A 13,101-nucleotide genomic window follows, 5' to 3' on the forward strand; every position below is an offset into this window, starting at 1 on the left:
TTTCCAGTTGTTGTTGTGTAATGATCGCACCCAGTGGCTCAATGATTGCAGCGTTCCAGAAGATGCCCCGATACATAGCCCTGGTTGAGGGCTGCTGCTGCAACCGAATTACAGAACGGGGGAAAAAATATCTCTGGGTAGCTGCCAACGAAGGCTCATGGTGCTGTAGCTCAACAGAGGCTTGTTTTGACAGAGTCGGTAGCCCAAAAGGGGCAAGAGGAAACTGCTGGGCCAAAGGAAAAAAACAAATTTGCAAATGGAACACAAGTGAGGCCAATCAGAGCCCGGAATCTCACCATAAATAACATTTTGCCGATTGATAACTTCCTCCTTCTGCAGCTTCAGAAACTTGATGTCCACCACCTCGCTCCAGGATTCTATCTCTAGCAGCGTTGAGTCCAGCTCAAAATCACCCATGAGTTGCCCTTCGTTCATGTCTGTACCTGCAAGAACAGTCAGAGTCTGATCATTGTAGCCTGAATGCATAGGATACCTCCTTTAGAACAGGCACACATTTGCACTAACTCTGATCAGATAAGATGTAGATACTCTTGGCAGGTGCTGTACTACTACTGTAGTCATTAGAACGAGCTGGCTTTAAGAAGCGTGATTTTACTGCCTGAAACCCTTTTCTCAGAACGGACTTTCTGATGCCTGCTAAACATAATAAAGAGAACGTCTTGGTTCTAAAAACAATAACATTTTTTTCTATCACTAACATGACCCCACGAAACAGTCCCTGTTGCAAACAATTAGTCTGCCCTTCTAAGTATCACGGATGAAAAATCTGAAACCCTTCAAGCTTACTGTCCCCCATTGCATGCAGTGTTTGCAGAACTCCTTCAGATCTTTACTGAAACATTTAAAACTGGACCCAAGAATAAACTCTGTTGAGTCTAATGGAACTTGTATTTTATACCTTTGTTCTTTCAATGTTTAATGTTTAATGCAAGAGATTCAAACTCATTACAGAACTGTAGAGAAGGATGGCCATGTGGGCTTGGTTATGTCAATGGAAAAGTAAGTTTGCTTACTGTAAATGGTGTTTTCCATTGATAGCAGGATGAATTAGCCATGCTGTCTGGGGACATCCCTCCGGGGCGGCTAGGCAGAGCTTCTCAAAGATGACAGAGCTTTCCTCTGTGCACGGCTGCGCGTCCTTTCCCGAGCGGCTCCAGTCTATTCCAAAGAGTGTCTGTGAAGCGTGAAGTGGAGACTGTCCGGGGAGGTGGGCGGGTCAGCATGGCTAATTCATCCTGCTATCTACAGAAAACACCATATTCAGTAAGCAAACTTGGTTTTTTCCCCACAGCTAAGCAGGCTGAATTAGCCAAGTCTTCAGCTGAAGGGTCCCTGTGGGAATATAGCGCAGTTCCTGAGGCTGAGTATGACATGCTGCACCCAACCTAGTCCCGAGTAGCGGACAGACTCTTTATGTGGTCCCAGTGGCTTGCTGGTCGAGACAGTAATGGGAAGTGAAAGTATGGAGTGAGGACCAAGTAGCGGCTTTGCATATGTCCATTATTGGAACCTCACGTAAGTGAGCTACTGACGCTGCCATCGCTCTCACCTGATGGGCCTTTGGCGAATTGGTCACGATCTCTGATCTTTTATTGTAACAGAACTGAATGCACTGTAAAATCCAAGTCAAAAGAGTCCTCTTGGAGACCAGCAGACCCGGGGCATTTGGATTGAAGGAAACAAGTAGCTGTGAGGTCCTAGATTTGGAGTGTGTTCTATGTGGACCCTCACCAAAGCCGTCACTAGCCCCACCAGATAAAGGGAATGGAGATACTCTAAAAGGAGTTCCAGTGAGCAGGAGAAGGGGTCTATGCCCTTAACGTCACACCAAGCTGAGTACCAAGTTGAATATCTAAGCCACTTGCCCTGATAGTTCCTTCTGGTAGATTTTCTGGATGACACCAGAACCTCTTGGATCTCCAAAGCAAATGTAGCTGACTCAATAATGTTCTTTCAACTTCCATGCTTTGAAATGCAGCAAGGAGTGCATGGGGTGAAGCAGGGTGTTGCTGTCCTACATCAGCAGATCTATACTGTGGCCGAGAGAAATAGGTGGTTCGATGGGAGACGCACTAGATAGGCGTACCATGGTTGTCTCAGCCAAGCTGGAGCTATCAGGATGAGGTCGGCAACGTCTGTGATACACTTCTGTATTGTTCTTGAGATAAGCAGGATCGGGGGGTAAGTGTAGAGAAGCCCTCCTGTCCATGATACGAGAAATGCATCTTGTGCGAGTCACTTTCTGCTGGGGTAAACGGAGCAGACCGTCTGTACCTTCCTGTTGTGCTCCGTAGAGAAAAGATCCATGCATGGGAGGCCTCAAGCCTGGAAGAGGTCCTCCGCCACGTCATGGCAAAGCTCCCATTCGTGTGGAAGTAAGATTCTGCTTAGTTTGTCTGCTTTGGAGATCTCCACCCCGAGTAGGTAGGTCGCTTGAAGGATGATGGAGCGCTCCTCTGCCCATTCCAGGATGCATACCGCTTCCCTGCACAACATCCAGGAACCGGACCCTCCTTCCTTGTTTATGTAGAACATTGCGACCTGATTGTTTGTGTGGACCATGACAATTTTCCCTCGTAGAAACCCCTCGAACGTGATTATGGCATTTCCAATCGCTCAGAGCTCTAGGAGTTTTATCTGTTGGACTCTTTCCCAGTGGGACCAGAGTTCTTGTGTTCATACTTGGTCCAAATAGGCTCCCCACCTCTTGCTTTAAGCATCTGTGGTGAGAATCAGTGGAGGAGTCGGGGGCTAAGTGATGCCCCGTCAAAGAGAGTTGTGAGGCGCACCCACCAGTCTAGGTCCGCTCTCATGCTTCGGGTCAGACTTACTAGCCAGGACAGCGGATGTGAGAGCTGTGTCCATTGCGCCTTCAGCCCCCATTGCAGGCACTGTATGTGTAAACAGGTACGTGGCACCACATAGATGGCCGCTGCCGTGTAGCCCAGCAAGGTCAAGATCTGGTGGGCCGAGGTATGAGTAGAGTCTCTCATCTGAATGGCCAGGGTGCGCAGCGTGTGGGCCCTGTCTGCCGGAAGGAATACTCTGCCCTGCATGGTACTTATACGGGTCCCAATGAACTGCAGGTTCTGCACTGGCAGAAGACTGGACGTCTCGTGATAACCAAGCCAACCCCCTCCAGGCACTGGATTGTGGCCTGTAGACTGCTCTGAAGTGTTGCAGGTTGTGATGCCACTATCAACCAGTCATCAAGGTAAGGGAACAAATGGATTCCTTGCTTCCTGAGGTGGGTCACTGCTACCGCTAAGCACTTGGTGAAGGGCAGGCGAGAGTCCGAAAGGAAGCACCTTGTACTGGAAGTGGTGTTTGTTGACCTGAAAACACAGGTATCACCAGACGGAATGGTGCGTAGGGATGTGAGAGTACATAGAAACATATAGAAACATAGAAATATAGAAATGACGGCAGAAGAAGACCAATCGACCCATCCAGTCTGCCCAGCAAGCTACGCACTTTATCCTTTTTTTTATAAAATAAAAAAATAAAGTTCTACTCCCAATACTTCCTCATTCCCAAAAAATCAGGACTCCTCTTCCCAATCCTGGACTTACGAGTTCTCAACAAATTCCCGAAAAAGGAGAAGTTCAAGATGACATCTCTCAAGTCCATTATTCCCTCATTGAGGTCATTGATCCAGCAGCAATTGAGGTCCATTGATCCAGCATCATTGAGGTCCAGCGAACACATTCAATCGTTGGGTTGTAGAAAGGGAATAATGGACTTGAGAGATGTCATCTTGAACTTCTCCCTTTTCAGGAATTTGTTGAGAACTCGTAAGTCCATGATTGGGAAGAGGAGTCCTGATTTTTTGGGAATGAGGAAGTATTGGGAGTAGAATCCCTGGTTCAGCTGAGTGCTAGGAATCCGATAGATAGAACATTGTTGGAGTAGGTTGGTAACTTCTTCTTGTAGCCAGCAACGGTTCTCTGAGATAGGCCAATGCGGCCTCACTCAGTGGGGGAGATTTGGTGTGTTCTTAAAGTTCAGGGGATTCCCCTCTCTGACAATACTGAGTACCCAACGGTCGGAGGTGATCACATCCCAAGAGTAGTAGAAACAGGAAATTCTCCCTCCTACTTGTAGTGGTAAGAGTGGCCCAAGTCGCTCTAAAAATCCTGCTGGGTTTTCATGTTTTTGCTATTCGGGGTAGGTGTTGTCTCTGATTCCTTTGCCTGCCACGACTTTGCTGCGGTTGTGATGGTTGTGGATGGTTTTGTGGACAAGGCGGCGGATGGTTTGATGCATATGGCCTGTACAGCCATCTTTGGAAATAGTCTTTCTGTATGATGGGTAATACTTCTTGTCCAAGGATTGCTCGGTGGGAGACGCCAGGGACAAGACTGCTATGTTCTGGTCCTTTAATTGGGCCACAGTTTCACGCAGCTTGTCTCCAAAGAGGTTGTCTGGGAGACAGGGGAGGTCGGCCAATTTCTAATGGATGTCCTCTCGAATGGCACTGGCCCTAAGCCTCATCATCTGCCGAGCGGCTATAGCTCCTGCTGTGGTACGAGCGGATCGAAGGCCTCATATATTGTACGCAATAAATGCCTTAGTCCCTCCTCCAGGTCTGTTGTGGTGGGGCATCATCCGGCGCAGCGGTGGTAAATTGGGGCTTGAGCAACTGAAAGCACTCAAAGATACTGAATGATATAGAATTGGTGCTGCTGGATCTTTGCGTTCAGCATACACGCCTGGAACGCTCTTCTGCCGAAGTCGTCCAGGTATTTACAGTCGCGCCCTGGGGGGGTTCGAATGAAGGCCTGATTTTTTAACCCTCTTCATGGCTGACTCGACCACTATGGCGGTGGCAGACATAATCTTACCGCACTGGCAGAATTTAAAGCCAGGCGGTCTCGGAGGCATTTTCCTTTTTTTTTTTTAAACGCAACAGTGCTCTCCAAGGAGAGAGGAAAAGCTCCGCGTGCAGCCTGCAGCATGGAAAGAACAGACTGAGGAAAGAATGGAGCTATGCAGGAAAGGACGCACAGCCACACACAGAGCAAAGCTCTGTCATCTTTGAGAAGCTCCGCCTAACTGCCCCAGAGGAACGTCCCCAAACAGCATGGCTAATTCAGCCTGCTTATCTGCGGGAAAAAGTCGTTAACATATGAAGATCTAGTTTGGTGATTTTTAAGGGGATTTCCGCAGGTAAGATACACAATAAACTGAAAGTCTCCTTTGTGATTCATTGCTTACCCTCGTCAGTTAAAGACTCCATGGACTCGCTAACCTTGCTAATTTTGTTTAACGAGTCTGTTGACTGTGACAGGACCTTCCAGGTATTTAATAAGTTTTCATCCATTCCGACACTGCAGACAAAATAAAACCAAAGAACACACCGTTAAGTGAGAAAACTGAACACCTCCCTAAACACAAGGCGCATGGTACAGTTACCTGCCTATACTGAATGCAGACTTCAGGGCTCTCAGAGCCCACTACAATGAGAAGTACTGCTTATACATTTAAACTGAGGACTTGATGAAACCACATGTGTTTCTTGGACGCAGAAGATTTCTAACTATTGCCTTTTGCCATCTGTGGGGAATTATCAGGAAAAAAGAAATGCCTCAAGCTCCTTGAATAAAAATGACACAGAGTACAGACTCATGCCCTGTCTTGGAAACCTTAGGATATTTTTAGCAACTATAATTTATGGCAGTAAATGTTGAAAATAATTAATCTGACATGCCTTTAAAGGGCTACATATGATTATTCATTATCGATGGATTGTTCAGACTATGAGGCTTTCCTTGTAAGAGTCTGATTAATAATGATTTTTATCTTTGACATGTTTGTGAAACATATCATAAGAAAAATAGTTTGCCTATTTTACAGATTAATTTAAATATATATATATATATATATTTATTTATATGCACACACATACACAGAGAGAGAGAGTTTTCTGCTCTGTTCCTATAATGAAGACCCATTTTTTCCAAGAAAAAAAGTACTGTTGGTAAGTCTCTAAAAACATTGCTAGAGAGAAAAACTGGACTCTTGTTAATGCTTAAGAAGCTCCCTCATGCATACAAAATCTTGCCATTAACAGCTTCAGGGAGTATGAAAGAAAACTGTTCCACACCCACACAGAGGTAACATTACAAGGTTTTAGTAGGCTTTTGAAGCAGAGATCACCACTCGTGAGCAAAATGAAGGTGGATCTGAAGGCTGCAAATTTAGCATAATTTAGGTCAGTGGTCCCCAACCCTGTCCTGGGGGCCCACCAGCCAGTCGGGTTTTCAGGATATCCACAATGAATATGCATGAGAGAAAGTTTGCATGCACTGCCTCCATAATATGCAAACCTTCACTCGTGCATATTCATTGTGGATATCCTGAAAATCCGACTGGCTGGTGGGCCCCCAGGACAGGGTTGGGGACCACTGATTTAGGTGACACAGATACCTTTCTGTGTCCCTTGGCCATACAGAACTCCTGTAGTTTATACAAGCTATGAACAATAAACTTGAAAACATCTACACAGCAGAGGGAAAATGAGAACAAGGTCTGTCTGGCAGGCTGCAAATGCTGTAGTATCTACACGTCCTAGCAGAAATGCAGGCGCTCACATAGCCAGGTCTGCCTGGCAGACTCCAGCTCATGTTCACCAGATCACTGCAGCTGGTTGGTACTGGCGAGGAACTAACCCAGAAGGTCATGGAGACCTAGGAGGCTGGATGCTTGGGTAGCAGCCATGCTGGTGATGGTGGCTGTTAGGATTACAGTGGGATCTCATGGTTGAAAGTAGAGGGGCAGGAGGGTGTTGGGTGTAAACTGAAAAGGAGATCTCTTATGCTCAGCTATCCAGGGGGTGTGAAGTACAATGGAGGAAGATGACGGAAACTGCCTCAGCTAAAGGAGTGATCTCCTACCAGTGTTCACGCTTTATAGCTGGCAGCTGGGATATGTCCTTGCAGTACGGTTTTGGAATGGAACACCTGGGCAGAGCGAATAGGCCAGTTGGTATCAACTATCCTTACCGTGAGGTTGTTATTCAGAGGGATGGTGAGCAGAACGTTACCTGGTACATCTGCCACTGAAAATACCCAGATAAAGTTACTTGGGTAACTAAGAGAACAATTTTTCCAACCTGACTTCCCCGGCTGGGTTTATTTGGCTAATGGTGAATGATAATGCCAGTAAGAGGGACATGAAATTCAGATCTCGGTGCTTGTCTGGCTAACTTAGCAGTTATCCACACAAATCCTTCTGATTATCATCCCTTAGCTTACTAAAGGTAAGGTAGCGTTTCTTCCAATCTGACCCAAATTGTCTTATCTTGCTTTTAATTTTATGCACACTGTACAGCAGAGCAGATCTCAGGACCTCAATTCACTTTAAACCGGGCATCACCATGTTGAACCGAACACCACACATTAAAGAACCAAATGTAAGGCTTACCTTGCAATGTTCTGTATTGACATGCTCTTGGAAAGGATCAAGGCGTTTTTCTGGGGTTCACTGTTACTCAGCAGCATAGCAATGGTGTTTTCTTTCGGTGCTATTATGGCAGACTTGGGACGTGCCTTAGGTTTTGAGGCTAAATAAGCAATTGAAGGATAAAGGTACAGTAATAAAAGTCATACAAGTGCAGGATAATGTTAGACCTTACCATATCAGGGTCAGGCATAAGCTTTTATTAGTACAAAATGTGTGAGCTCAACACCACACCCACACCCTCCAACACCTCCCCCAAAAACTGTTTATCGAAGTTCAACCCACATTAGCAATCTGATTATGTACTGCCCCATACAGTGACCAGAACCAAACTACAGGCCCTGCACACTCTCCCGTGATGAGCGGGAGGTGCCATACTGCTGCCGCGGCCAGCACCAAAAATTGGACAGAGGGGAAAAAAGGGGAGGGTAACTCCTAGCTGCTGCTGCATGAGCAGATACAACGTCTGCTGTCCTCTCCGATTCCCCAGAGCCTCCTGAATGGGACCAGATGGTCCGGGGGGGGTGCGGGCAGGGGGGCACAAAGGCAGTCATCACATGCGGCTCTGATGCCGTTAGGCGCTCGGCGCGCTTCACCACTGGCTGCACACGCGACTGAAAAAGCCTCGCCGTGCGCGCACCAAGCCCAGCAGGTCGCCCATGCGGCTACAATGCCGCGCACAGACAATGGAGCCCCACAGTGCACAAAGCAAATGAAAGCCGCACCTGCGGCGCCCTATCAGCTTGGCTGTTATCTCCCTCAAAACTCCCGGGACACCCAGGAAGAGGGACAAGGGAAATCTCCTCAACCTTCTCCTCCTGAAAACACCGACGCTGTCCCAGGTGCACTCACTGCCTGACTGTTCCCTTTAGCCGCTGCAATAAAAAAGAACTTTTTTTTTTTTTTTTAAACAGCTTAAAAGGCAAACAGGGTACTTCCTTGATAGGCAAGTGAAGACTCGGGAGGAGACATCAGAGTCCCTGAGGGAGCCAAGCCCCTGGCTATCAGGACCTCCAGCAGTCGAGGACAAACACCAGCCAGGGATTTCCAACCCCCCGGTCACCATGCTCCACCTGAGATGGTCCAGGAAGGAACCTAACAGCTCAGGGAGCACCAAAACTTCTCCGAAAAATTTCTCTACTTAAATTCCTTTGTTTTGTTTTTTTTTGTCAGACTGCAGGTTTGCATGTCTACCATCTGCTGGAGACAGAGAAATACTGAGGTGGCACTCTCAGTTATGTCGAAGTGCCTCAAAGTTTTGTTCTCTGCCTCCATCTGCTGGCAGGGATGCATAACACACTTGTCTGGACTGATCCAGGGGAGGAACAGGAACTTTACTATGCATTCAATGGAAGGGCATGCTTTATAAAATAAACATTTCTGCTTTGAAGTGCCAAAAAGCAGAATATAAATAAAATAAAGGATTCAGAAAACTTAACCGAAACTTTATCACTTTGTTGGACATTCATTATTGTAAGTTAGAATATGGAGAGTCAGGTATACTGGTTCAACTTAATATCAGCAGCTTTTGGTCCGATTGCAAAAATTGGTCTAGGTTGTGCTGTTTTACAGTGCTTTAAGTCAGTTTTACAGGATAGGCAATAGCGTGTACAAATAGGTGAGATTTGCTCTAGAAGAACATCTTGTCTGGTATATCTCAAGGCTCAATGTTGTCTTCTGTCCTTTTTAACATGATTTGCAACCCTTAAGGGGTCTTCTTAGAACACTTGGTTTATTTTTTTCAGTTCAATCTTTTACTTAATAGGATTGGAAGAACAAAAGCAGAATAAACATAACAAAAGAAGAATAGTAGGAAATTGCAAGAGGAAGAATAACCAAATAGAATGTAAACAGAAATCACTGTAACCAGTTGCCAAATAGCCTGGAGCTTCAACTTCCATTGTAGTTTCCGATGGGCAACTGTTTCAAACTATTAATCATGATTACAGTATTTCACCAAAAGTTACATTCAACAGATTATGATCTTTCCAATTGGTAAGTATTAACTGTAATGCCAAAGCAAGAAGGATATCCAACAATTTACATTGATTCATGGAAAGAACATTCAGGAACACATGCGAATGCAGAATAGCCACCCTATAAGTGATAGGTACATGGAATGGGAGAACATTATTAACAAACTCCTAAACATGATTCCAGAAGGAGTGGATTTTATCACATTCGTACAACATATACTGTAAAGTTCCATCAATTGTTTGACAATGCCAACAATCCTGTAGGCGGAAGGCCCACCCTAAATAGTTTAACACAGGGCTTCCCAAATTGTCCTGGGGACCTTGCTCATTAGTTCACAGATTGAAGCCGTATGTTCCTAGATGGATGTTGAGGTCATAGATTCAAGCATGCCTCTAATATCTCCTACTTGTGATTATGAGTTGCAAACAACGTATGTGTGGGCTTTTTCTCACATTATTCCTACCTTATGGAGTGCTCTTCCAGCTAAGCTATGTGAACAGAAGGATATTAAGATCTTTAATGAAGGACATACATGATTCTAGTTTTTCTGTATTAGGTTACTAGATGGCTTTTACTTTTGACTTTTAATTTATTTTAATGGAGCTATTTGTGTGTATTATATTGTTTTTAATTCTGAATGTTTATGCTGTATGCTATACTGGGCATGAATATGGAAGATGCAATGAATACATAAATAAGTACATTTGACATAGCAGTCTGACTTCCAGGTGGAAAACACTTACGTAAGCTCCTCATGATAGCGGGCAATGAAGAGCTATCCTGAGCCTTAGGAACTTCTGGAACCTGAAAGGAAAAAAAAAAAAAAAGAATTAAAAACATACTGGAAAGTAAGTGCTGCTTCTCTAAGAGCAGGGAATAACACGTAAGGGACTGCGTGGATGTCAGGATATTTGCAGCCAGACCGCCCTGGATTCTCAAAGGCCAAGCAGGCTGTGGCCCGCCTGGCACTTGTCAGAATGGAACTCGGGGCTGCTGCAAAAAACGGCAAGGGGTGTCTCAGAAAAGGGGGGGTCCACGCCCGTCTGAGCCAGCAGCGAAGCAGTGACCTGGCACGATGCTAAGGCAGGACTGGTTCTTCCTGGAGCACCCATCTTTCAGATAACTCCTCTTGGGATACAAAAATAATTTCTGCCTCGCCGTGTAATTCTGGACGTCTGCGTCGCGTGACAGCACCGGCGCTGTTTGAACAATCTGCGTTAGTTGCCCGAACGTGTGGCGCTTCACAAAGCTAAAGGGTAGGAGAGAGGCTACAGGCTTCTCCTCTCTCCCCCTTGATACCAGGTTTCCACCAAAAACAATTTATGGCTCAACAGTCAGCCACGGGACATCTGATTGAGGTAGCCAAATAAAGAGGACCGCTCTCAGAAGCCCTAAAGTTATCCTACTAACTTAGGGCCAGATGCTTCAAGCCATGATGGTTTTTTCGCTAGAGGGGGGTCCCACTATCGTCGGGGGGGGAAGGGGGGGGGCACAGCTGTATGGCGCATTCTTTTGTCTTGCGGCCAAATGTCATGGGGGCAAAAGAACGTGCCTAGTGGCTCTTTAACAAGATGGGGTCCCCAACTTCCAAGGGCTGACCCCGTCTCAACCTGGGGCTACCATGTGAGTCAGCCCCATCTCCCCTAAAGTTAAGAAATAGAAACACAAAGCTGCAACAGCCCCCGGTCCCCCCACTCTCCAAAATCCATCATCAAAGTGGCCCCCCACCCCCCTGAAAGGTTAAACACCAAAAAAAGAGAATTCCGCAGCCTGGCCCCCCCCCCCCCCCCCCCCCCCTCGTCTGACAACCCTCCTCCCTTCCTGTGCCTCTTAAATCTTACATTAAAGTTGCGAGTCCCGCGTCGGGGCTGGGCGCACCTCGCACCCAGCCCGGGTGGCCCCAACCTGAGCGTGCTCCAGCTATGTGCGTGGCAGGAGACTCAGGACCTGCGTTAGGATCCCAGGCCTCCTGCCTCACAGGTACTGCATTTCAAATAGGTGTAGGTATTTTATCGCAACCGACCATCTTCTCGGTCACCACGGTAAAATATTTACATCAGATTGTCCAGTAATGACCTTCTTTGTATGAATTTGCATTATCCAGGCACGCAAATCACATACAAAGAAGGTCCTTGCAATAGAGGAAGGTAGAAGGGCGGGGAGATGCAAAATATCACATAAATTGCGTGATATTTTGGATATCGTGATATGCACTGTTTAACGCTTGTTAGAGCACTACCATGGCTCAATACATCTCCCAGTTAGCCGGATAACGCTGACTATTGGCGTTACCTGGATAACTTAGCCAGATTAAGTTCGCTGTGCTCTGGAGTCCCCCAGAGGAGCTGAAACCAGCAGGATTTTCAAATCCTGTGCTTTGTCCAAGTAAGTTTGGGACTTAGCCAAACACATCATTGAAATTTTGGCACCCCCCCCCCCCCCCCTTAGATGTTAATCATCCTTACCAAATAACATCAAAGGTGGCTTACAGAATTATTAGTAATCGAGATACAGTAAGATCTTCAGTAAATGGCTAAACCAAGATCCTACTTTCTCAGTGGGCATTAAATGGAATGTAAATCGGACACTGGGTTTAGTACCCCTAACTGTCGGCTCAGTCAGGGATCTTCCCTTTCCTGAGCATTCTGCAGTGCCTCAGAAAAATCTGTATAAGAGAGACACAGGCCTTCTGCTGCTGTGTGCGGTGATCCAAAAGAGCTGTACGTGATGGGGGGTGAAGGGCTGATGTGCACGGAGCAGGAGAGAGACATTGGGGTGTTAGTGTCTAACGATCTGAAGACGACGAAGCAATGTGAGAAGGCGATAGCTAAAGCCAGAAGAACGCTGGGCTGCATAGAGAGAGGAATATCGAGTAAGAAAAGGGAAGTGATGATCCCCTTGTACAGGTCCCTCTGTGAGGCCTCACCTGGAGTACTGCGCTCAGTTCTGGAGCCCGTATCTCAAAAGGGTCTGAGACAGGATAGAGGCGGTCCAGAGAAGGATGACCAAATTGGTGGGTGGACCCCATCAAATGACTTGTGAGGAGAGGTTGAAGGACCTAAGTATGTATCCCCTTGGAGGAGAGGAGGTGCAGGGGGGATATGATACCTGAAAGGTTTTAATGGGGTACAGTCGACAATAAACCTTTTCCAATGGAAAGAAATCAGAAGAACCGGGGGTCACTTAATGAAACTCCAGGGAGGAAACTCAGAACCAACGTCAGGAAATATTTCTTCATAGAGAGGGTGGTGGATGCCTGGAACGCCCTTCCGGAGGAGGTGGTGAAAACAAAAACGGTGAAAGATTTCAAAGGGGAATGGCATAAACACCGTGGATCCCTAAAGGCTTGAGGATGAAACTGAGGAAATGAGTGCATGGGGGTAACTTGCTGGCAGGCGGTTACATAAATATGTGCCTATGTTCTGGGGTAAAGATACGCGTATTTTATAATAGGCGTGTATATAATACACCTGGGTTATAAAATACTACTGTAGGTCTACGCATGGCCATATACATGCATATATGCCCTGGCATGTAGTTGTTTGAAATTTACCAGCCCTGTGTCCTCAGTAGAGGGAGTCAGGAGGAGTCAGCATACCATGGACCATGAAAACGGCTGAAAACCTACCTTTTCTCTGAAGC

General features: G+C 46.4%; 1 protein-coding gene across 9 annotated transcripts in view; it reads right to left on the reverse strand.

Annotated features, from left to right (window-relative positions):
* Positions 1-13,101, reverse strand: part of AKAP13 (A-kinase anchoring protein 13) — a 336,318-nt gene that overhangs the window by 68,691 nt on the left and 254,526 nt on the right. For all 9 annotated transcript variants that reach the window (XR_003852464.1, XR_003852465.1, XM_029575495.1 and 6 more), the window contains 4 exons: positions 10,203-10,263; positions 7,447-7,585; positions 5,239-5,351; positions 297-443 (listed from right to left, as the gene is read on the reverse strand). Coding sequence is in view for 7 of the 9 variants with exons in the window: in XM_029575495.1 (XP_029431355.1) it covers positions 297-443; positions 5,239-5,351; positions 7,447-7,585; positions 10,203-10,263 (460 nt within the window). In the remaining 2 variants the exon portion in view is untranslated. The remainder of the gene's footprint in view (positions 1-296; positions 444-5,238; positions 5,352-7,446; positions 7,586-10,202; positions 10,264-13,101) is intronic.

The sequence above is a fragment of the Rhinatrema bivittatum genome, chromosome 13 (genome assembly GCF_901001135.1).
Source record: "Rhinatrema bivittatum chromosome 13, aRhiBiv1.1, whole genome shotgun sequence".
NCBI classification, from domain to species: Eukaryota; Metazoa; Chordata; class Amphibia; order Gymnophiona; family Rhinatrematidae; genus Rhinatrema; species Rhinatrema bivittatum.